The 26646-nt window shown below is 38.2% G+C and overlaps 1 protein-coding gene across 1 annotated transcript; it reads left to right on the top strand.

Moving 5' to 3' along the window:
- Window positions 1-1899: 1899 nt before the first annotated feature.
- Window positions 1900-22080, top strand: LOC306769235 (B-cell scaffold protein with ankyrin repeats-like; the record flags this gene model as incomplete). The annotated part of the gene is made up of 15 exons (XM_079257801.1): window positions 1900-1912; window positions 2251-2646; window positions 4472-4614; window positions 4705-4843; window positions 4945-5087; window positions 6031-6145; window positions 6596-6792; window positions 13505-13572; window positions 13837-14048; window positions 15655-15717; window positions 18779-18960; window positions 21434-21494; window positions 21580-21609; window positions 21852-21931; window positions 22054-22080. The coding sequence occupies 15 exons, from the start codon at window positions 1900-1902 to the stop codon at window positions 22078-22080; spliced, it is 1869 nt and encodes a 622-aa protein (XP_079113927.1).
- Window positions 22081-26646: the final 4566 nt, after the last annotated feature.

Raw genomic sequence — 26646 nt, 5'->3', positions numbered from 1 at the left:
AATAAAAGAGTTTAAAAAAAAAAAAAGTTGCAATGTTTCTTTTAGCCATGGTTCTGAAATGATCACTTGAGTTAAAAAAAAAGCTGAATTTCTTTTTGCTGGGTCTCAGTAGATTATTGCATTTATTTCAAATTTGTCTGGTGATTTATTTAAAAATGAGGGGTGGTTCGCAACACATATAAATGATATAGCTCATCATACTTATAGCACAGTCTAAATACTGACGAGACAACGTAGAAAGTGCCACAATATCCTACATTATCAACATTTAAGAGAAAAAAAAGAGAGATTTTAAATTCAGTGACCTTTGATAAAATAAATTCGGGGAAATAAAGTTAAAACTAACAGGAGAAATGCGTTTTACCAGTGTTAAAATGGAGCTGCGATGGACTGATGCGCTGTCCAGGGTGTACCCTGCGTTTCGCCCAAAGACTGCTGACTCCAGTGTTAAAATGCTCCCTCTAGCACCACCCTCAGGAATAACATCTAGCATCAACAAAGGCCACAAATAAACTTCTATCCTCACCTCATCAACTAATTTCCAACATTAGCTCCTGAGAATATTCATGGTTCCATGTAGATAAACCATTACAGTTTTCAGCTTTTTGTCCTTTCCACTGGCACCACCCGCAGGACAGGATTTGCACTTTCACCACCCTCCCTAAATTCTTAATCAATACCTTTACGTTTGAACATTTCCAGCTGTTTACACGTCGCGGTTATAGCTGCTGTAATATCTTGGCTGTGTGATAGGCTGTGGTTTGTTCAGCTGAACAACCGCAGATAAGAAAGAGGATTTCAGGCCCTGTCAAGCAGAGCAGATGAAAGAGTAAAAGCATGTGGATGTGCATGAACAGAGATTGTGTGATCTGCCACTGGTGAGTCACCAGATAGCAGTCATTTGCATAAAGAAGACCTCAACTTTATATGAAAAAAAGTGCATTAGAGCTACCTCAGTCGAAGTAAATGGAGGCAAACTGCTATTAGCAAGATACGGGTGTAGTATGAGTCAGTTGTCCCTTTGACAGGTGGAGGCAGTTAATGAAGCCCTGGGTTTTACATTTCTCTCAGAGAGGGTCTGTCTGTGTGGCAGGTCAGCGCTACCTTTTTATCTTTGCCTGCAGCAGACACATTCACACCAGATCATTAGTTTTAACACGCCTCAGGTTCTAGTGCACTGCTTCGCAGCCAGACTTAATTAAACTGTGGTCAAGACCCAAACTCAGGATCTTCATTTGCAGGTCACCTGGTGTCTGTTTGACAGTCACCTTTGCTATTTGCAGTTTTATCTTTTTTGCTTATGCACACACCAACCCAGTCTTCATAAAGGACACTGTAATACTAAGCAGAGCTGCAATTTCTCAATTTTATTAAGTATTTTAACTATTAGGGAATTTTCATTACAAAAAATATATTAAAATCCCCTCACAGTCATTCCTATTCAGTGGTGTAGTGAGAAAAAAAGCTTCAGAATTACACACAGAAACCTTTTCATCTAAGCTCACCATCCTCTTCACTTAAATATTAAACCTTGGTATTTTATGACTTCACATATTCTGCTGGCTGATATAAAATTGAAAAGCTGAAGCTGTAGCACTTACTTTTAATGCCCCATCCAACAGGTGGGAATGTTACATAAACATGTTGATTTGTAGCAACACTGGCTAAGTAATAAGGCTGTAATTAAGCTGTGTGTGTTTTAAAAAAAGAAAAGAATAATAATAATCCTATTAAACTAAAAAAGCAGAGAGCATCTACATATTGTTTGTAAAGTAGGTCTCTGTTCACTCACTTTGACATAGCAGGAAACAGTCTTATCTGGGCTCCTCCTGACAACAGCCCTGCTGTTTTTCATGTTACTATGAAGTGAGACCTGCCAGCAAGCGCAGCACTGTAGAAATGAGTCAGGCAGGTACGCAATTTCTTTGTCTTTTATTTATTAACTACACGTTTTGACTAATTGAGATGATTATTGCTTTTGCATGTCTTGATGATCTATTGTTCCTTATAAAGTTGATGAAACATTTAGCTGTTAACACTGGCAAAATTAATCTGCCAAAAAGCTCTTATTTGTCAGTGATTTGGGTCAACTCCCCCAATTTCATATACACTATCAGTCAAAAGTTTGGGCACACTTTCCCATTAGATCCAATGGAAAAGTGTGTCATGCACATCAGTTGTAGGAGAAATATAGTCATCTTAGGACACAAACAGTTGTGGAATTGTGTTTTATGAATTTTTTTCTTGGAGGTGGGGATCTTCTTATCATCTATGAGACAGAGGCAAAGCAATGGGCGACCTATCTGCAGTCGGTTTTCACTGGCCCTATCTTAAAGGCTGGGATCTGCTGCTATGATGTTGCTACACTGTCTAGCCGGATGGATGACCATCTCAGATTTTCCGACTTCCACTGCAAGATCCTGATCCTTACCAAGGGCATGCTGGAGGATTTTTCCCATTTGCGCCATTTTTTCCTTTCCCGTGTGCTAAGTCCTGCACCTAGTGTGGTGGTGTTGCTGTGTGGCGTGGAAAGCCTGACTCCTTTGTTGGATATGGTGCCCCTGAATGGTGATGAGTGCCTGCAGCTCTCCAGTGAGCAAGACGCCCCCGAGTACCTGTCTGCTGTGATTGATATTATAAGAAAAGGTAAGGCATTCGAAAGTGGTTTTAAAGAACTGACAGTCTTAAGACCCGAAAAATTACTGACAATTGTGACATTTCATTTGAGCTCTGCGAATATTGAGTCTTTTAAAATATGTTAAAAATAACTCTTGATGAACATATAATATTTACTACAATAATTTATTCAAATTTACAAAGCTCAGAGTGATAAATTGTTTTTCATATTTAATATTTCATATTTAAACCATAATTAAACCATAAATAATCACTTTAAAACAAACTAAACCTTATAGCTGTTCCCAGTCAGAAAAACCTTTTTATGCTGTATTGCCCCTATAGAAAAAAATCACTGGCTACTATGAGGGTGGGAGGAAAGGGATCATTATTTGTCAGAATGCCTGCAGCAGCTTGGGATCCTATTTTGCTTCATTTTCAATTTTCTGTGTTTAAAACTGACATCCAACCTTTTTCTGCAGCACCTGCAGACACATTTTTTTGTAATAGTCTGTGCACCTCTTCAGCCCTGCCAATTATCTGGTGCCTCCTTCTGAGTTTTGCCTAATTGCACATTTTCTTTTCTACAAAAATTTCAAATGCAGAACAGTAGGCTTATGTTTAAACAGGTGTGTGGACATGAGGAACGTTTGATGCAAATTTTGCCACCACTGATTGCAAGCATATTCAAATTCAAGAGCACTCTGTATCACTTCATGGCATCGACACAGTGAAATGGACTCATGGACAGTTATATTTTAACCCAAGTACCTCTGCAATTACAGGATGATGCTGTGTGTTTATTAGCACATGACAATGACATATGTGTTAGAAGCATTTAAGTTCATTTTGGTTCACTCTAAACAAATACATGGGACTTCAATTATGTCCATTTAATATAGTAAATATAGAGGTTTTGCTTTTAAAGAATTGAACTATATTCACTTTTAAATTTAAAGTTAGTAGCTTACAGCCACCAGTAAGTAAGGTTATAATAAAGAAAGCTTTTGTACGGAGTGGGTACTTTAATCGATAGCATATGCTAGCATGCTACATATAAAAGTAGGGAGAGGTTAGCCTTAAAAACAAAGTGCTCAATGAAACATTAGATAATCTTTTTATTTATAATTCAGTTAGCCTATAAATTACTGAGATTTTAGGTTAATGATATTTTATATGAAACAGCATTAACAAACTTTAAAGTACATATTTAAAGTACAGTTTGCTAGCCTTAAACACACATTTTTGAAGGAAACAAAATGTTTTTTCTGGGTATTCCACCATTAAACCATTAGTCTGATAATATAGTTTTACATAAAAACACTAAGGAGGCATAGTAATGTGTGAACTAAAGGCAAGCACTAACTTGCTAACAGGGTTATCATCCGGGCAGGCAGGGACAGCATATGCCTTCACCGTTAGCCTACTTAGCATGAAGTAGCATACTATACATTAAACCACAGACAATTTTGCTTTAAACTTAAAAAAAAAAGCTGTGTCAATTGTTTTTGTTCAGTCTGAAGCAATTGACTGATGAGATTTCAAGTTAAAGAGAAAGTGGCCATGCTTAATTCTTTGGGAGATTCAAATTAGCAGCCTTATCCATATTTTATAGTAGTGCTTGGGATTTTTAATTCAGTTTCACAAATACAAAGCTCATGGTTGAGCTCCAGGAAATATTTGGACTCGGTGTCACTCTGTGAAGACAATGTCCATGCAACATTTAATTTCTACTGCACGATACAGTATTATAATGAACCAACCACTGACATTAACTGTGCCAAGATAACCTCATTTAACATGAACCTTTTAAGATACTGTTTTAGTATTTACTTTCAGTGATTATCTTTTACAGGTAAATCTGCCAAGGGCACAAATTTCAGTCCCTTTACATGTAAACGCTCTGCGTCAGAGATTAAGGTCAAGCAGATTCATTCATCCGGAGCTGAGAGAGTCAGATCCAACGTTGTGGTCATTCCCTCAAGAGTTCCCTGTGGGGTGAGAGATGCTCTTCTAGTCATCCCGTTCGCTTATTCATAAAGCCTCTGTAACGTTGACTACACAGCAATCCTCCGTACTGTTTGGCAGAGCTCCATGGAGGTGTTTGTTCTTTTGAAAAATGATGCAGCTGGCTGTGACTGTGTGGTCGAGTTCAGTGTTGAGAATCGAATAGTGAGAGAAAAACCTGTTCTCTGGAATGAGCGGATCCTCTGTGTCAATGCACCAGGTGAACAAAATAATATGACAAGATGGCTGTATGATTGATGAAGGACTCTTCTGTTTTGGTTAAGCTCGTGCATTTTTTTCCTGCATATTTTCCTGCTGCAGATTTTCCAGCAGGGGATGCGAGAGTGACTGTGTATAGTAGTGGAAAAGCACTGCACAGCACACAGTTACAGTACTACACAAACATGGAGGAACTTGCTTGCCTCCTGTCCAGAGTGGCGGATCCTGTGGAGTTCATGTGTCAGGTAAAACCTTTAAAGGGTTGTCTGAGTCAATGAATATCTACATTTAGTTTTCTTGCCTTATCTGAATTTGTTTTCCTGCAAAGGTCAGTGTTTACCAGGGGATTTCTGATCATTGACCAATCTGAGAAAGCAACTCACGATGACATTATCAGGGATGTTTTCAGTTTTGGTTTTGAGAGTGCATATTGAAAACCAATGTTGAAAGAATTTATGGGTTTAACCCAATAAAAATGTTGGTATTTAGCAGGGAAGGTGCAACAAGAGTTACAACAGCATTTCTTATAGATAATAAGGTATATCATCATGTCATGCACTGATAGTTCAAGCCAAACCTGAACTGCAAGGTGTATATTTGTATCTGGCACTTTGTTTATTTGATGGCTATGCTGTAAAATGTAAAGTAAAACAAACACTAATGTGGCTGTGGCTCTTAGAATAAGCAAAAATATTCAAATAACTTGATTAACAAGAGTTTGTTTGAGGATGCTTTAACGATTCAAAGCAACGCTTCTCACCTGAAAGTTGTGACAAAGCAGCATTGAATCAGCATTTCTGCTTGTCTAGTTAAATTACCGTTTACATTTTTCCTCTGAATTGGTAGGTTACACCGGCTTCCTGGCAGCAACAAAGACTTGATTTGATTATATTTGATTTTTGCTGAACAAGCAAACCTGAATAATACCAGTGAAAGAATTTGCCAGGAAAATATATATATATAAAAGGCAAGTAGAAGTTTGACGCGTGGATGACTAAATTAAATCTGGCATTTCTATTGTGTCTCAATAGGCTTTTCCAATCTCACTACCACCATTTCAGTTATCCTGCAACATATTCAAGATTAAGTTTACACCTTGCTGACGTTGGTCCCAAAGATCAAAGTTTCTATATTTCCTGTGCAGCCATAACTTAAAACAAAACATTTCAGAGTATGTCTGGATTTCAGGCCCTTCAGGTTTCCTCTGCAGACAAACTGGATCAAAAGTTGTGCTCCATGCTCCTGGAAGGCATGCCCGCTGGAGGTTTTCAGGCACTGAAGAGTGAAAGCACACACAAAAGAGGTACTTTTCACACAGAGAAAATCTCAATCTTATAAATTTTTCTTTTAACTTGGAGTCTCACATGATGAACAATATCTACTTTGTGTGTGTGTGTGTGTGTGTGTGTGTGTGTGTGTGTGTGTGTGCATGTGTGAGTAGGGGGGCTTTCTTTTTTTTATTGGCATCAGCAGACTGATGGCTTCATCAGCTTCTGAGATTGATCCCTAACTAAGCTAAAAAAAAAGGGCAGAGGGAGGTGTTGCTATGACAAACAGGTCAATAAGTACCTCCAAGCTGTCGTTCTTTGACATTCCTGGATGTGCTATATTGCCCACATTGCAATACTACACCCCCGAGTTATCGCTCACCTAGGCAGTAAAAGCAGGGTTTATTTGAGTGCATAAATGTACACCTGCTCATTTTAACCAGACTCATTAGAAATTCTCCTTTCACGTCTAATGCTGCCACCAGAGCTCCACCATGCAGATGTGCCCTCGCTCCTCCACTTTGCAGCTCGGTATGGATTCAGAAATGTCTCCAGCCTGCTTCTGCAGTGTCCAGGTGCTGATCGAGCCCTGTGCACAACCAATCGCCACGGACAGACTCCCACTGAGATTGCCAGAAGACATGGCCACACGGAGCTTCACGTCTTACTGAAAGAGACGCTGGTAACACGTCATCTCTCAATTCATGTTTGTTTTAAAAGTATTCATGAATTTCTTGGCTAATTTACGCTTAGAGACGAGGAAAATGATAGAATGCCACTTTACTCTTGACATCTCAAAGACAGGGGATGCAGTGCAGCATTCAGGAAAGCTCTTACATAAATTAATTCCTTTTTTTCAATCAATAATAAGCAGAATAAAGGAGTTAGAGGAGCATATTACGTCCTGTGTGTCACATGCAATGTCCCCCTTGACTAGTGTTCCTAAAGCCAGCTCGTGGCTCAGTAGGAGGGTGTGTAGTAGCTGCTTTCTCCTCTCATCTTGAAGGCGGTTTGGCCTGCAAGCTTCCTTATGGAACACTCACACAGAAACTAGGCAGGCTGTGTTTGTTCATGCATACACAATGGCTCCCAGCGCAGGCCGTCTGCATAGATTTAGAAAATTAACATGGGCACTAATGTAGAGATTTTCTTGCATAATGGCTGCAATTTTCTCCTGTTAATCCGAAGATTCCTGCTCAACTTGCCATTTGACTGTAAAGACATATTAATGCCAAAACAGTGTGGTGGTCACTCACTAATGAGTGGGAATCCAGCGTTAATCATTTCATTGTATGCATGCAGATCCCTTTATTTGATATCGCTGGAGGATGCTAGTGTCAATGTTCTCGCCAATACAAATTTAATCAGGCAATGAGGACGGACACCAGGACTGAAGTGTGCAAGCGTGAATAAGGTTGTCAGGCTTTATTTAAAAAAACAAAAAAAAAACAAAAACTACAGGTAGGGAGCAGACCACACTCTCCATTTTACATCATTCTACACCATTGTTTACACTAACTAGTTGCCCAATCTGGCAATCAATCCACAAATAAAGTTCAGTTCAGTACCACCTTTTCAGTCTCAAGATCTTTCTAAGATAGACTGAGGTGGAAAAGAAATCTATGTGCTAAAATATGAAATTCTTCTTCAAAATCCTGAACTCTGCATCATCCAGGCTTGAGAGGGAGAGGCACAGTCCAGCTTGTTATTGGCTCACAGATTGAAAGGCAGAATGTGATGGAAGAGCGATGCATCAGTGCACACGGTAGAGGTAACCTGCTCATCAGTCAAGGGTCCATTAGTGTACACCTTATACACCTTTACTGCATGGTATAGCTTCTAAGTATCATGCTTGATTGTGTGCTGTATTTGTTTGGGAAACACTGAATTCCCATATTGAAGCATCGACTGCTTTTACCTTGTTTGAAATTAAATCAAGTATAAACATCAAATCTCAGGCAATATTAACACTCAAGAACTAAAAGTCTTCACAACAACTGTTTAGTACAAGTATTTCTCAAAACATGGCTTTGTGAACTTTCTTTCTCTCTTAAAGAAAAATGGCCTCCATTGCAACAAGCATGTTTTATGGGAAGAGCAAAAGTGCATAATACTTTTCTTTGTGCTGATTTTTACTGGAAATTTTGTAATTATATTTTCATTGAATATCTTATAAACACATTGAATCGTTTCTCAGATAAATATAACTATATTTTACCACAATATTTAAAAGTTTAAGCAATGTCCTCCGTAGTGGACATTTTTTTCCTGGTAGTCAGGAGGATATAGTTGATACCATGAAGATCCTTTGAAACAAGCTGTCAAATCCTTTTCATATTATATCACTTTGGTAACGTAATGCTCAGCCTTTGTCATGAAAATCTCTACTCTTATCTCCCGTCATTTTACCACCAACTCTTAACTTTCACCCATGCCTCGGCTCACCCGATGGAGAATTTAACCCCAAGGGAAATCTAGAAACTCTAACAGCTGTTGCAATGTACTTATCCTCCTAGCAACACTGCTAATTGAGAGTGACTGCACACGAGGCATTGTTTGATCAGGCTGCTTTCCTGAGTGCTTGCTGTAAGCCTGGAAAGAACTGACAGGGGAACAATTGAGTCAAGCACAGGTCTGTCTACAGGGACGTCAACAAACCTATAGGTGTAACACAACAGACAGATTCGACATGCACAGGCGCCTGACATTTCTGTACAGTTTTCTTCAAAGGTAATTAAAATTCATCATGACAGCTGACACATTATATGCAGCTGAGCATGTTGCAGGACTCCAAAGAGTCGTGGCAGTGAGGTGAGGTTCAGCACTTTCATCAGCAGCACACCCCCTCCACACACACACACCTCCAATTAATCAACCTATGATGCCTCAGTGATTTGGGCATTGGGCTATAGCAGCACCCTGTCAATAAATCTAAGATGGATCAGTCCCCTGCCTCATACACAGGCTAAATCACTCACGAAGCGTGCGTCAGATCTACTAGTCTGCCCTGGCATTGTTAATTAGCTGTGAACTGCTCCAGTGAGGAAAGCTGAATTATTCAGAGAGAACATAACTAGCATATAAATATAGAAAATGCTCCACTGTTATCTATAATGTTTATGTCCTCAGAGTTCATTATTGTGCACGGTGAAAAGCTGGCATGAGCATGCACGTCTTTATTTAATATTTTAAAGCCGGGCCATAAATTTGTCAGAGTGTCACTTGGCATTTAGATAGACCATGAGATTTCATTGGCTGCTCTCAGATGTGGAGCAGAATTCAATAAATATAAATTAGCCTGGAACTGTAAGGCCTCGACAGACAACAAAGAGCCATTCATGTCCTGCATGCTCTGCTTGTTTACCGCATAACATTACCCAAATTGAGGAAAGCCAAATGAGGTAATAAGGCACCCTCTAGTCCAGAGAATTGCGGAGTGTATGGCTCTTACTTTGCATTCTGTGTTTGTTTTGTCTTTAACTGCACAGTGGAAATGGGGAAACTGTAGAGATTTGTTTACCATTTGAATGATTTCATCATTACTCTTTCGCTGTATCGGGAAACAATTACTTCCCTAAGACTACCAGTAGTAAAGCAGATGAAAAACTTCACATTTAACCACTTCAGAGCTAGGTATGGCATCATGACAGGCGCCACCACAGACAACAACACACATATGTTCTTGGATGATAAATCCCACAGACCCGAGGAAACTTTCAGAATTTTCCTTTTCTAGCATTATAAGGTTGATCTTGATGGTTCAATTGCACTCTGTGTTTGAGGCATCTCAGCAAATGTCAGCATGCTGTTGTGCCAAACTGTTAGTCAGCATGTTAAAGATTTAACATGTGAACAGACTGTCATTTGCATTTAGGCTAAAACGCACCATATTGAGCCTCACAGAGCAGATCCCTTGCAGATCTTGAGATTTCAATGCTGTCTTCATTTACACAAGCCAGGTTATGGGTTGAAAAGGTGCAGTTAGATTAATACTCCTTAAATAGAGAACACCAAAAGAAGGGGTGTTTTGTAAAATGTTAATAAAAGTGGATACAATAGTTTGAAATCTAATCAACTAATATTCATCAAATCTTGAAGGCGAGGTGTGTCCATGTTTTGATTCTATACACTCAAAATTCCTGGGTTTTCTTTGTTGAAGGTTGGATTTCCAGGTAGATCATACATGCAATATGTGGTGTATCATTGTCTTGCTGAAATATCAGAGATGTACTGACTGGAGCATTTATTGCTCTAAAATCTTCCTTTCAGAACTTATAAAGCCTGTTCAGATGTCCAGATTATCATTTGCAGGCACTAATGAACCCCCATACAGACTTTTAAATTGAGTGCCTATAACAAGCCGGATGGTTCAGAGCCAGAGGATGCTGAATTCATTATATCCAAAAAGAATTTCTAATTTCAATTCAAGAGCAATTTCAACACGGAAAGAATTTTCCAATTTGCTTCAGTTAATTTACAGTTTTTTGGCTCAGGGAGACGGTGGCTCATGTTGACATATGACTTCTTCTTTATATGATAGAGCTTTAACCTGCTTTTGAGGTTAGGAAAGTGATTTATGGTCACAGACAATCATTTTCTGACATGATCCTGAGTCCACGCAGCGATTTCAATAACAGAATCAGCCCCATTTTAATGCAGTATAGCCTGAGGGTCCAACAACAATGGGCATTCAGTACTGACTTTTGGCCATGTCTCGTGCTTTCAGAGATGAGTCCAGATTCTTACAATCGTTTTATGATAATATGTACGGAAAATTAAGGCACATTCAGACTCTTAAGTTTTCCTTGAAGTATTATTGTTCTGCAACTTTTGGACAATGTTTTCTTGCAGATTTCTGAACCTCTAACCATCTTTATGTTTAGGAGACTCAGTCCCGTTAAAGAGCTCTGTTAATTCCAGTCATATTACCAACATGTTGCCATTTATTCTAATTAGTTGCAGCATGTCCCTCCAATTCTTTCTTTTCATTACCACTCAGTTTCAACATTAGCTTATATCTTTCATGAAATAGCAAAATCTCTCACTTTCAGCATTTTATATGTTCTTTATTTTCTAATGTGAACATAAATTTTGATTTTATCTGATCTGCAAATCATTGCATTCTGCACTTGTTTACATTGTCCAGCTTTTTTTTGGAATTTAATAAATAAATCTAATAAAAAAGCACCATTAAATATTTCAAGCTGAACTGACTTTAAGAAAAAAAAAAACCCCAAATTATTTGAACAAATGCCTAAATAACTAGGGCCGAACAGATCACTGTGTGCTGTCTGTCATGCATCAAACACGCACATTCGACACCCCTGTGGGAAAAGAAGTAGTCTGCTTTTACTAAGAGTAAAGCCCAGGCTGCTTTTGAATTGGCCATTTCAGCTGCAAAAGACAGATTTACACTCCTTTTCCTATAGCTGCCAGATATACTTAAGATTTCTTCACTCTTTAAGAAAAAAGCTAGCCTGCTGCTTTGTCTGAGGTCTTGCTGCTTCGACTGCAGCAGTGAAACTGAGTTTAACTGGAATGCCTGAGGGTCCTGTAGTTTCAGACATCTGTAAAATAATTTAACATTTGTGGTTTTGTAAATAAATACCCCTCCCCTGCTCCGATTTTCCTCTGAAAATACCATACTGTGCAAAACCACAGCAGCTGACTATTAAAATTCAATGTTCAAGCAGCAGGAAATGACCCATTCCTTGAACCTGTTGGGCCTGCAAAGAATCTCTACTGTCAGTTAATGCATTCATGGTAGCCGATACCTAATTTGCAGTTCTAGGAACAGTACAATATTGTAATTGAGTCATGATTGGCTGTGTTGCTTGGAAACAGCAGACAGTGCAGAGCAGCATCCGAGTGAGCTATATCTTAGATATTCTGCAGATTTAGAGCAACTTTTTGGAACAAACTGGCAATACATCCCCTTAAATAAACCGAAGAGCAACATATAATTTGTATAATCATATAAATCATATGTGTTGTGATCGTATTTTATGTCTGCTTGCATGTCATCAGCAGCCAAGTGGTTTAAAAGACTTAAAATATGCGCTTGTGCAATTCTGAGAAAACATGACACATTTTCAAATGTATTTTCTTTTTTATAAAACCGAATTAATAATTAGATTAATTTTGTTTTTGCTTTGAACCTTTTAATGAAGCAACTCCTCTGTACTTCACATCTCTATTAGAAGCTGGAAATATGGTCATGAATAATAACCCATAATATCTTATTCTAATTATAGATGCAGTCTGATGTCAAGCAAAGGGTCTTGAGTCACTTGCTAAATGATATGTTTGGAGTGAAAGGGGAAGATTGTGTGATTTCATAATTACCCTGATCATAGCCCTGTCTGTCTCTCGGCATGCAATTAACAAATAGACCGACTCTGCGATGGTTCTGTTGCTAAAGGGAAACATCCTTATGTTAGCCAGCAGGCATTTTCACAACAGCACACCTCTTCAATTCATGCCATAGCCCTAAAACTGCATTTCTGGAATCCTAGGAGAACATTAGATAGCTTTATTAATAAAAGTCCCAGCTGGCATTAAAGCATTGTATAGAGGCAGCACCTGCTCAGTGGACATGTGTAATTATCTCCAATAGTAAGAATATGGACAGGCCTAATCACTTATTCATAAGATTCAAACAACAACGATGCAGCAAACAATATAAATAAAAAAAATAAAAAAAACTCAGCTTCTTAAAAAAAATCTAAAGTTGAAGTGAGTACTGACTTTAGTGCCTGTTTATTTTATTCAAAGATCACAGCTGAAGTTATGGACTAAAATCTTCATTGCCAAGTTAGTAAGGTCTTTATTCTGTGTCTGCAAGGTCTGTGCTTGCAGACACAGAATAAAGGTGAAAATAAAAAAAAAAAAAATAAAAAAAAATAGTGCTTTTTATTATTATTATTTTACTGAGTGTGCATCTAAATGAGGCCTGCTTTAGACAGGGGCAAGAGGTGGCCATGCCCCCTCAAACAAACTGTATATCTGCCGAAAAAGGCACAAGCTTCTGAATCTCTCTCTCCCCTCCGCATCGAGCTGTGTGCCAGCTGTGCAAGCTCAACTGCAGTGGTCGGAAGCAGGCGGCCCGTGGGCTTAAATTCCCCACCCACCTATCACTGCCTTGGAGGAAGGTTGTAGGTGAGGAAATGAGCAATTAAAAAGAGAAATTCACATTTATAACAAAATTTACAAGCTTACTTTGTAAGATTTGTCATTATAAAAAAAAAAAAAAAAAAAAAACTGTGTCGTGTGGCAAACATTCAGCTTCCTAGCCGAGGAAAAACTTCCCTGCATTTTAAACTACCCCTCTCGACATGCTCCTTTGTGATTTAGTTGTGAAATAAAATGCTTCTTCTCATACTGTGCTGTTACAGAAGGTGTTGGACTCAGGCGAGGACAATGACAATGCAAGTGTGTACGAAGTGATGTGCAACACAGGTAAGTGAGGAACAGATGGGAAGTAAGGAAAACCAGCAATGGGATTGGTGTTTTGGTTTGTTTGTTTTGTGTTGTTTTTGTTTTTTTTCCAGCATATCATTACGCTTATTTGCTGTTCATTTCCTACCACTGAACAACTTCCTCTTGCTGATGGGAACATCATGTAGCATTGCCTCCTATCAGCTGTGAAATGACAGTCACACACACACACACACACACACACACACACACACACACTGAAGCAAAGGTGCAGTACACACTTATGGAGTCTTTCCATCACAGATGTACAGAAACAGCAACAAGATGAGGAAAAAGATGATGATGAGGAGGATCTTTACACACCATTAGAAGTGAATGATGACTATGACACCACTCTGAACCCAGCAAAAGCACTGGTTATCGCCAATCGCCCCCCAGCACCCACACCCAGGCCTGAAGGCTTCATGGAGAGAGATTGCAAAACTCCCTACATTGCCCAAGGTAACTGCCTGTCATGCATCTTTTTGTCCACTTTCTCCCCCCACACACTTAGAAATGTAAAAAGAAGTTTGAGATATGCACAATAAGTGAAGGGGAGTTCACGTGGGAGGGAGGAAGTGCCTGGAATGTGCATTGCCATTGTCAGTGGAGCGCTGCTGAACAGAGCGAAGAGCCTTTTATATGATGCAGTTTGTTTTGAATTTACAAACCACAAGAACATAGTTGCTCCCTGTTGCTTAACAAACAAGAGCTGGGCCAGAGAAAGACATGTTTGGTTGCATTGAAAGCCCATATCCTCTAACTGTTCAATTTCAGCTGCTTGAATATTTCATGAAGCTGAAACATCCAAAAGTGACTGGTATTATTAAGGCTTATAAATAATTAAAACAGCTCTGACTTCTCTGTTCCATAAATGATGACATAACACATGCCACTACAATTAATTATTACTGACGACAATATTGCACCTGTCTCTGACTATCAGTTTCATTCAGAACACATAAATGTGGTCAGAGCCTCTCAGCCGAGCCCCTCTCCCTCTTTTGTAGCATACAACTGAGCTTTCTTGCATTTAACCAGCCAATCATCTTTCCAATAAGACTTAGAAAGCAAAGGGAGAAAGGCTTCACCGAAGTCTGTCTCCCAACCATCCCCTCAGTAATAGAGGGAATGACTAGGCTGCCATCTGCAACCAATCTCGGCCAGACCAAGGCCAAGTCAGCCATAATAAGTCATTACACATGTTTTCCATCGTCCTTGTCCCTAGAGTGTACAAGAGAAGGAGAGGTTTCCATCTATTGAGACAGCAGAGCTTCAAACCACGCAAAGATCACGTTTTGCTCTTCACTCCCACCACCACACTGGAAGATGTGAGAGGAGATGAGGCTTGGTTAGGCGAGGAGCCAGTTAATGGAGAGCACTGCAAAAGTGGAAATAATGAGGAGCCTTCTCCTGTTCGCAGCGACGTCTCCATCTCAATGAGACAGAAGAGCTAGAATGTGAATGAAATTTAGTCCTGTTGGGGTGTATGTATTACAGGACATGTAAACTATATGAGGATCGGCACATTTCACCTTTTTTTTCTGAATAAAGTCTTAAAGACCAGGCAAAAGCAGAGAGTAGCAGCTGTGCTTGAATATGAAGTGGAAAAGAGGGGTGTCACTGTGGAAGAAGGCAGAGGTGGGATTATCTTCCAGGGTGTGGATGTTAGATCTTAATTCGTTGCTGGCCACACGACCACATATCCACTACCCCTGACAGCACAACACTGTAGCCTTTCATTCTGAGAGCTCACTACCAAACCAAAAGATCTAATTCAATCCAGTAGATTAAGAATTTTTACATGTACTCACTTTCAAATGCTATTACATTTCTGAGACACCATTGTTCATTTCTACTGGTTTTCCACAAATGCTCTTCATGTAGCTTTTATTTTATTTTTTCTTTTAGATTGTGGCTCCACCTGGTGGAGGAGCTGCTGTACTGCAGGGGTCTAAGATATTTTTGAGTCAACTCTGCTTTGAATTAGGCTGTTGTCTTGGTTTGCAAATGTACTCGACGTTGGTTGTGCAACTTTGATATTAATTTTACTTTTCCATGTTTACAGTGTTCCAGAAGAAGAAGACACAACAAAGTGATGCTGATTTGTATTCACTTCCCTCAAAACAAGGTGACGTCTGAGTTGACTAATAGGAAGAGTACAATATTGTTTCTAAACACTTGGTATTACACTGATAAAGTATATTCTTTTTTTTTTTTTACACTAGAATGTCTTTTTCTAAGCTCTAAATCTATTGCATAACTATGTCTATTTTTTTAAAACAATAACATGACTGTGTTTTCCATGCCAAACTGACTTGAAAGATCAAATTTTATAATCATTATAACTATTATGATTATTATTTTCAAATCATTATAAGTCTTGTATACCAATGTTTTTTTTTTGGAATGGCATAAAACTGACATTTTGCATGACATGAAACTGCTAAAAATGTTAACATGCAACTATGGCTTCTCCTAAATCTTGTAAAAGGAGTCAGGAAGGGATGAGCATGGATGGTGTACTGTTATCACAGCAGAAAAAGCTAAAAGTTAGAGTCTGAAGACCTTTCCCTATGGACAGTAAGAAATATTTTAAGAAAAGACAGATGCACGATTAGTTATAGATATAAATGACAACAACGGTTTCTGTTTTTTAAAGGGTTTCTTTACAAATAGTTCCAAATGACTCCATATGCAGCTTGCCTGCCTCTTTCCTTTGCAAGAAACATCAACATATTTTTTAAAGGGATACTGTTTAACCTTTTGCTAATAAGGGCTCTAAACCGCTAACTTCCCACAGGTCACAAGAGTATTGCAAAATTAAACTATAAAACACCCAATTAAAGGAAAAAGACTGCCTCAAAAACATTATTTTAAATGAGTGATGAAATGATAGTGATGAATGAGTTTTTGAGTGATGAAGAAGTAACTCTGGCGCGACCAATAACCCATTAGCATAAGCCTTTAGCTTATGGGACACTACAGCAGTGCTGCCAACAGAAATAGTAAAAACAGCATATGTAAACCATAAAACTAAACCAGGTTAGTTGCTAATCTGTCTGTTACTTCTTTGATATTTACATGAATTCTAGGAAATGCATTTATTGCATGTAAACCAGCCCAACTTGTGTGGAATATTAAAGTGGAACTATTATGTGCATTTTAGGCTAATTTATTTTTATTTCTGAGACCAGAAGGGCTGGGATTGATGGAGTTATTGTCACAAATCGCTTTATTTACTTCAGACCGACCCTCTCCGTAGGCTGTCAGATCAGCCTGTGGGCAAAACGAGTGGATTGAGACTCTTCCGCATTAAGCCCCGCCTCCTGCCACTGCACTATATCGGGAGTGCGCACCGCACCTGCTTTCGCCGTCATTGTAACATCTCATAAACAGAAGGATTAGGCTAATATGAACTCAATAAAAAAAAAACAAAATACAATGTCAACACACAGCATACAGCCCTACATGTTGGAACCTGAATCAGACCCTGAAAACGAAGTGGAAAACAACAACCCACAGCAACGAATGCAGCAGGATGTCTTTCTTTGGTAAACTCACCAGCCATCGTTGGAAATAACTTTATCCGACATTTTCCACCCACCTGATGTATTTGTACATGCCCTTGTTAACCAGTAGAAGGTAACCAATCACCGAACCTTATCCCCCGGGACGTCACAAGGATTTCCAAGTAGAAAAAATGCTCTAAAACGTCAGGTTTTGGAACTCAAACTCAAACTCAAAAATGCGTTTAGGTGATAAAAAACAGTGCCATTCACATGTCTGATGAGGATTCAACACTGTAACACTGTAGAAAGCTCAGAAAACTCGAAATACCATAATAGCACCCCTTTAAGGAAGCTACATTAGCTTTGGTCTGTAGCCGATTAGCTTCATTGAGCCGCATTTAGCTTCAACTAAACAGCAAAATAAAGACACCGACATACACTGCAACATTCTGCAGCTCACCGCACACTTACAGCAATTGCTTTGAATAAACTGGCTTAAAGATATAGAAAAAGTACATCACATTTTGGTACATTTGACAACAGATAAAGAGCTAACTTACCAGTCTACTAATACTGAAGCAAACAGTGGGTTTTGCATCCACACTGTTCTTACATCAGACAAGTGAAGTCTTTGCCAACGTAGACTCCTGTATTTCCTCTAGAGCAATCCCTTTCCCTCTTTCTGGCGTTCTCATGCTTGTTTTTACCTTCAGCCATGACAAAATTTTGTTGGAAGAGAAGGAAAAGATAGCAAAGCAGAACTCTCAGGGAGGGAGCCGTAAAGCAGAGCACTTCGTGTCACACGATCCCTTGAGAGACGGAACCGTTCCTGCAAAGTTACAATTTCTAACGAGGGCAGCCTTTTTGGAGCGCCAACACACATTAAACACTAGAAATCATCCTTTATTACTCACATTGGGCTAATGTTTGTGTCAAAAGTTACATGGTGTCCCTTTATTAAACACTGAGGCCTCTGCATGAGCAATCTCATTATGAAAACCATTATATCATGACATTGATATATTAGTCATACCTAATTTCACTGTATTTTTTGCTGAAGTAATACTTATCTTGCACACTTCAGTTACAAATGAGGCAAGTTTGCTGTGCTGGACTGAAATATCCTGACTGAGTCCTGACTGAGCTGCGTCTCTTTTATACCCTGGGAATGTTTCTGCATCTTTCAAAGTTCATGCAGGCCCTTGAAAAGCTGTTAAATGCCTCAAATGTATTGAAGAAAAACACTTTCCTCTTTATGTGCAGACCTGCTCTGAACACTTGTGGATGTGCAGGTTGCATACAGCTCAGCATAACAGCAGGCCTTTTACAGAGCTAGTTATTTTTGCTGATTATACTCTTGTGGTTTCCTGTTACCTGCTGCGTGGTGCTGAATAATTTGTTGAGTTTTGTTAAATTAGAATTATAGCAATAGCAATGGTTTAATGAGTCATTATAGAGGCAAAGGGATGGGAGCGTAAACAGTAAAAGAGCAATAAAATAAGCAAGTAGCACATGTTCACACAGTCAGGTGCCTAGAAGGTTGCGAAGATAAATAAAATGATAGAAAAACAGGCCTAAGAGAGAAAACTGCTGGGTTAGTCATTATGTTGCAGAGAAATGTTGAAAGTTTTTAACTTGACTCTCTGATCAAATGTTTTGATGGAGTGTTGTTCATTGCAGCACGTGGACGGGAAGGCAGCATCACCTCCACCTATGACACCTTTGTGCCAAACCAGATGCACAAACTTCAGGGGCTTGTTGAACTCCAGCAGAGGCTGAAAGCAGGTTTACGCACTGATGAGTCTCTTGAGCACTTCAGTGAGTGGCAGCAGGTTCAGAAGGGCACAAAAGCTAAGCAGGAGGTAGGACGTCTGCATGCTGTCACATTCAAAGAGAAAGAAGCCTGATCTATGGTCTGTGTGCTGCGAATGCTGTGAAACAGAGGTATGGAGGTGCTGTGTTAGCAATCATCCCTCAAATTCATCAAAATAGTTGCAAAGTTTGAAAGTTTCTCACAGAAAGATGTAGGAAGGAAGTGGTGGACTAATGTCTCAAAGTTCAAAATGGGGCATCTTCTATAAATTGTACAGGTGACCACAAACACAGACACATGGGAGACCTGCAAGCTCTCTCAGGAAATACAGCTTCAACAATAAGCCAACCTAAATATCTGTTAACTTCACTGCCTTTATTAAGTACCATTGAATAGTATTGGTTTTTATGGACAAAAGTTTAATGCATTATGGTTTTCAGACCAATAAATGAAAGAATTTTTCAAATGAAACTCAACAAGAACATGATAAAATACATAGATGTGAGTGAAAGCTCAAAGTCTGTAGCATCAATATAATGTTCATGTCTTTTTTTTTTTTTAAAATGAATGCGTGGTAATATGGACACACAATTAATCTTATTTCAATTAAACCCAGAGAGAACAATTTGTTTAAATAAAATGTTGGGTGCTGTTATCTTTGACCCTCCATTGTAGAGAAAAAAATAAACAGCTGTGTTGCTTTCTGCAACCAGCTCTTCATGTTGCAGCCACTTCGACACTTCTTTGTTATTTACCTCAATTAGAGACCCTTCTGAGTGAAACAGACCAGTCAGCTGGAACCTTTGGATTGATTTTTGGTGACCTTTTTACTCTAAGAAGATGCAAAGGATCCTGCCAAGATTTTCACTGTGCCTGCTCTTGTCCTGCTGAATTTTTTGTGAAACATAGAAATGGCACCAAGTCAGTACCATGTGTGAGAGCAGTTCACATTTTGTATATTGACATTATTGATTATGTTACCTTAAGGATTACCCTGCACTTTAACACTTATCAATAAAACACAAACAATGAGTTCATCACACATATTTTAGTCAGTAAACAGATCGTGGGACAACCTGATGGGAAAACAGTCTTCACAAGGCTGAACTAACAACATATGATAACCAGTTATCACTAGAAAACAAACTTTTTTAATATAACAACATAAATCTATCTATGGTATAATTGGTAAAGCTATCACTAAATGAGCTTCATTATCTAGAGATCATGAGATAATTATGATCTCATGATAATTTTATTTGTTGATCTTGCCACATCTATGAATTTAAAAACTTTCCCCTCTAAGGTGTAAAGTTGTGGTTCTAATAACCATTGACATGTGATCAGCAGCAGAGTATCTTCTTACAAATGAAACTTACCAACACAGTGATGTAATGTACTCTATATACAGAGTGTTTAATTAAAAATAAATATGACTGGAATATCACAACAATAAACCAACAAAAAAATCTAAAACTCAAAAAACAGACAAAAAAACAGAAAATTCCATCAATACAAAGAAAAATACACAGAAGCAAATGTATAAATAATAATAATAAAGACACATGTGTGTAGCAAAAGACACACACCATTTATGCTGAGCAGCACAAGGAATGGTCAGACCTTTATACAGAGAACCTAAACGATTTCTCAGAAACATGACAACACAGCAGAGCAGCTGTGCAAGTCGAGCTTCTCCGGTTCATCTGTATCTAAAGGAAAAAGGACTCTAATTTGACAACAATAATAGACATTTTGGTAAATAGACTTTAAAAGTCATTTTCTAGTTATGCCGACGACACAAAGCACTTTACACAACATCTCACAGTCACCCGTTCACATACACACACGTTTAGCGATAGGCACATCGGTGGGGCTTTGTTCAGTGTCTTGTCCAAGGACACTGACGCATGGAGGCAGGTGAAGGCAGGAATCAATCTTTAAACTTTCTGGTTGAAAGACAACTGGTTCCCCCTTAGATAGATGGTTTGAGAGGTTTCAAGGAAGCCACATAATCTAAAAGTAGAAAACATCTCCGAACTCCAGTGGTGGCCTCACATATCATCTTCCCAGCTCCTGTAACGTAGCTTGAGTCGCCGCTCCAGGAGGTTTTTCCAGCAAGTCCCACACTGGACCTTGTGACGAAAACAGTTTTCGTCCGGCAGGCGAATTACTCACAAGTGACGATGACCTGAATGACTAACAGATTGTCCTGATCAGGGACACTGTGTAATCTTAACATGCAATTGTTTTATTTATTCATTTATTATTTTATTTTTCTTAACACTTTTAAGCCAAAGTCGGCCACCAATAGGGTGGAAGTGAAAAAACCTTTAAAGAAATTAAATATCTTCAAGTACCAGAAAAAAGAAGCCCAGTTAACTTCATTCAGGCTCTTTTCCCCACAATATGCCACATAACATATGCTAAACCTTCTTATGAACATGTTTAAAAGGTTAAAATGTTGGGGGTTTTTTTTTTAGCAGAGTGGGACTTTAATAATTTGATCTTCATCATGGCAGGAGAAGCTGAGTCACCTGAGAAACAATGTCATCAACAACAGGAATGACGACAGTGTCTATGGTAAATATTCTGCCATCCTGGTTATGTGGGATAAACTAAAGTGAAGTTAAATGTAAATATCTGAGAAACTCTTTCCTCCCTGCAGATAAAATCAACATTGCTCATCATACATCAAGTGAGTCTTTAAAAACTTATCTCCTTGTGCGCAGGAGAAACCTGTGTTTGCATGCCTTTGTAGTTGCTCCACTGCCAGCTGCAGTGGTGGGGAATTAATCCTGTGGGAAAGATTGTTTAATCAAATCCCCAAAGCTGGGTTTTGATCTTGTGAGTCTCACTAGTGCCAAATGAGTGCTTTATTTTCTTTGACTGTACAATTCACAGTTCAGCACTACATATTGTATAATCTCCCGTTACCAGGTGTTGCACTGAATGAGAAGCGAAGAGCAAGCCAGCCAGTGGAGTCAGATTTTTACAGCAAGCCGCTTAAAGGACAGCAGGTAAGTTTATCTCATTTGCCAAAAGGATAACTTGGCAGAGGTTTGCAGAAATGTCTTAATACGTCATAATTTACAGATTATTTCATGTTAACTGAGCAATCTTTTTCATTTGTTTTTCACAGATGTTTCGGAAAAGTGACAAACGATGAATATATGTCTGAAAATAACACTATATTTGACTAATATTGACTTGTCGATATGCAATCTGTCTGCCATCAGTTTAGTAGAAGGGTTGCCTCTTTACGCTTGTCTGCAGCTTTCTTTCCCTGTTTGTCACCATAGACACCATTTTCACAAAGATTTTACATAGACATGTTTGTTTGCAGTATTCTCACCCAAGTTTATTCTTGTAGACGACTGCAGAAATTAAATAAAGAATAATGATGTGTTTACAACTTTATGTTCAGCATAGTTGAATCAATACAATTAATTGTTTGGTTTTTTTTTTTATTTAGTAAATTTCCACATTTTAATGTCTGTTTCTTCAAATATTAAAACCTAAACTAGCTAAAAAAAAAAAAAAATTATTCTACTGCATTTTGTATTCATTCATCTAAAGAAAATCTACGTTTTGACAAATTTGCATTCTACTTTGAATGACTGGGCTGATTTTAATGAACCAGGAAAACTGAGATTTTTTAAGTGTGTTTCAGCTCAAAAATAAAACACAAATCTCCCTCTAGAGGGCGGCATGTCTCTAACTATTCCCCTCACTCCCTTCCTCTGAAGCAGGCGAGCCATCTGGTAAGCATAGAAGCACCTGCTGACCTCCTGTTGGCTCGGAGGCAGGCTATGGAAAAACATATCTATATACATTCATGAATGTAAACAGCAAGCGAAAACACTCATGCGGAGGGTGAGAACATCAGCGAAGCGCCTCTTGCTGAGCCTGGTTGCAAACAGGAAGCATGTGTTCAGTTGCAGCTTTGCACGAGCCAAGACATGTCAAAATGAATCTGTGAATGAATTAAAAGAAAATGAAAAATGTAAAAGTATGAGTCGGCTTGCTGTGATGAATAAAAACGTTCACAGAGGGCCGCCACAACAGCAAGCGAGCGAGGAATTAAAGGTCAAAGGCTTCATATTGCTGGGAGACTCATGTTCAGCTGCCACAGTGCAAGCACCTGCATTATTTAATGCACGTACAGAGGCCTTTTATATCCCACATCAACTGAGCGTCTGATCGTTTACTGTACATACTTGTTAAAATTCAGAATTTGCTGTCATTTATAAAACTATTCAGGAGTTGGCTCTTGCTTTTTCTCACACACACAGACACCAGCTTGTTGGTACAGCCCTGCCTGTGCCTGAATGAATGAATAAGAGCTGCATGGGGAATTCAGTGAATGCATGGCTAAATCCAAGCTCAGTCTTGAAACCCAGGCAGAGGCTGAACTGTGTGCCAACAAAGCAGCTGGGTACACGCCGGGCACAGTTTTCTGTTCAATCATGCTCTTTGTGAATAATATGTATTAATGCCGTCCCTACTAAGACCTGCCAGTTAGCCTTTGGAGATGATCCGGCTTCAGGACCACATGGTATTTCAGGCATATGTTTGCCCATCACCTGCTGAGTGTACTTCAGTACACACATCATGAATGTCCACAGAGGAAGGCCTCAAATCATCATGTATGCAAATATCTGAGCGCCACCACGAGGAGCGAATCCCCAATTGCAGTGACTCAAGGAGAGAAGTTCAATGGCATTTGTCTCCCACACCAAACATGCCTCTATATGTGGGCAGCGCGAAATCAAAGACCGAAGATCAAAGACTTGCTGTACAGTATTTCAAATCCCCTGTAATGTGGATCCCCTTTGAAAATGACATGAATCAGGCTATTTTCTGAAATGTAAATTATTTAACTTAATTGACCAGATAGTTAGCCAGGAGGTGTAATAATGCAGCACCAGTCAGAAACATCATTTTAAATATATTTTACAGTAGAAGCTGAGATGAGTTCTTTTAAACGAAACACTGTTACTGCAAACAATAAAAACATAATGAGTGTGTGGGACAAAATGACAACTGAGAAATGAAAGTCAAGGTTCGGTACATTGTACATCACATTGTGAATTTAAAAAAAAGGGCAAATTAGCTTTAAGGAAATGAAACATAATCTGACTGTTTTCAGTTATTGTCCTACAATATCACATTATTATTTATGTCAAATACATCCGTTTAAGTTGCACTTTCATTGACTTTAGAGTAACGTTTTGTAAGTCGATGAAAAGAAATGTTCAGTTTTCTTTTATATCATCTATTATTTTTAACTTTTTTTTTGTTTAAAAAAAAATACTTCTTCAGATATGCATGACTTTTTTTTATTTCCACACTGAGGAACAAATAAAGTCTTATCCGGTCTCAATCATTATTAAATTGAGAATATTAATAGGACATTTTTACAATGAGGAGTCTGTGAGAGGGGTTACCCAAGGCAGCTGTTAAAAGCTTGTGTGTCTTAATTTTCTACAAATAAAGAAGTACTAGACAAGATACTGGCCCATTATTCTTTGAATACAACAACATATAAAACAAATAATATCACATAATGATATAATATGCAAATATGTATATAAATGTTGATAATAATATAACGTCTAACCCACTATTCTGTTTACATAAGATTAGCAAGAAGATATATAACATTACTTTTATGCAACACTAGTGGAAAGAAATAATATAAATTAAAGTAACTTTGAGGCAATATAATAATATTAATATAATAATTATATAAATTGTACAATAACAGGCGCTGCATTTTTAGCCTTTTCTTGAGGATTGAGAATAAATGAGCCCTTTTTAGTTTCTCATAAAGCTTATACCAAATCTTTCATGCAAGTAACGTTAAAGCTGGAACATTTTAATATTTGTTTTTTTTCCCTGTAATTCAATTTTTATTGACATTGTTGAAAGTTTTTGTAGGAAGAAAAAAATTGAATGCACTCACTTGGTTAATTTTAGCATTATGTCACAACATAAAAGAATCCATTATGTTGTTATGTTTCATGGATGATCCAGAGTGAGCATGGATAGCTTACTTGCTCGTTGACTAATCCTTTTTATATATATTGGTTGATGCAGAAATGAAGAGTCACAGGTGACAGGTGCACATAAAGGCTAAGATGACTATAGACTGCTCAGAGCTGCTTATTTTTTCTCATACTTAGCAGTTTGTCAGGAAAGTCAGTTTATTGCTGAACATAAAATAAAATTAACTGCGTCACAGTTGTGTTTCAGACCAACCCAGCTGCTTGGTCTTGTGAAATACTGTATGCACAACAAACTAAGGTATGTCAGTGCATAAAGCATCTTTTATATTTCCTACAGGTGAATGCACAGCATGGAGGTTACTGTGAAGGGAGAACGCCATGCAGCCCAATGCCACGAAACAGCACAATTTTAAGTTTGTCTTCTTGCTTTTTATATTTTTTCTACCTATGTAAAAGGGAGGAAGCCATGCGTATGCATTGCGAGAAAATTATGATGAGCCCAGAAGTTGTCATATTATTGTCTGCATTGAGATATCTACTCTTGACCTTTTCATATTCCATTTTTACATTAAGCAAAAAGCAATTTTTCATTCACTTAGGCCATTAATAGTAAAAAAAAAAAAAAAAAAAAAACTTGGAAAAAAAAAAGGACTCCTGTGAATGAAATAGTAAGCGCAGTAAAAACATGATATAGCTATAGGATAGAACAGACACTTCTGCTATTGTCCAAACCAAATAACAGAGATAGCTTTTGCACAAATTGGTAATAAGATTAATAATCGTGACGGGAAAATTAGCTGTACCAAATATAAAGCGTTAAGCAAGTATATATAGAATGAATGGACAGACTTTATGTGACTCCCCTTCTGGTGAACTGCTGCATCATCCAGAGAGTTTTTGCTGCTTTGGTCACTACTGGTGTAACAACATGACAATTTTGCCACGCATACACAGTGTCTACTTACCGTTTATACATACTTTATCTTTTGAACACATGCACTAGTGACTTTGGGCTTGCACACAAACATCAAATGAAGCAACAAACAAGCAGTTATAGGGGCATGGAAGGTGGTAGACGTCATCAAAAGGTCTCTCATCTACCAAAGTTGAAGCTCTACTCCTGTAACAAGGTATTCTTGCCGTACCCAGGATATCTCCAGTAAAAATCTGAACATACTTGTTCATGGTTTGGGATAAATACATGTGTTTTGTATGCACGTTTGTATCCATGCAGGCAAATTATGTACACATGGATGTTCACAGGGTGTATGTATGGTTGCTTACAGATACATATACGTATTTATAATTTAATGCACTAGGTGAAAAAATATTGTGCCATTTTCTATAACTTGGGAAAAAAATGTAACCGACAAGACAAGCTTTAGATGACACAAGAAAGTAATAAAAATAATAATAATAAAGAATTCCAGCTTGGTTGCAAAGATAAAAGGCAGATAGCAGGCTTCACACTCAACACATTCTTTTGAAATGTAATTAAAGTATGTGTTTGTAGAACTGTTCAAAACATTCATTCACGCAGACAAAAATGTAAAAAAAAATCTGTGAAACTGGACCAAGACAGTAAATTTGTGAGCAAGGTTGAAAGATGGTTATTGTGAAAAACAGAAGAAAACATCAGTTTGTTGTTACTGTATTTTTGTAGATTTCTCTGAAGGACCCATATTCTCTATATGTACATTGGGTACATATAAAAATACATAAGT

The sequence above is a fragment of the Telmatherina bonti genome (genome assembly GCF_933228915.1).
Source record: "Telmatherina bonti genome assembly, chromosome: 18".
NCBI classification, from domain to species: domain Eukaryota; kingdom Metazoa; phylum Chordata; class Actinopteri; order Atheriniformes; family Telmatherinidae; genus Telmatherina; species Telmatherina bonti.
The sequence above is the reverse complement of the archived record's forward strand: the minus strand, read 5'-3'. Positions and strand labels throughout refer to the sequence as shown.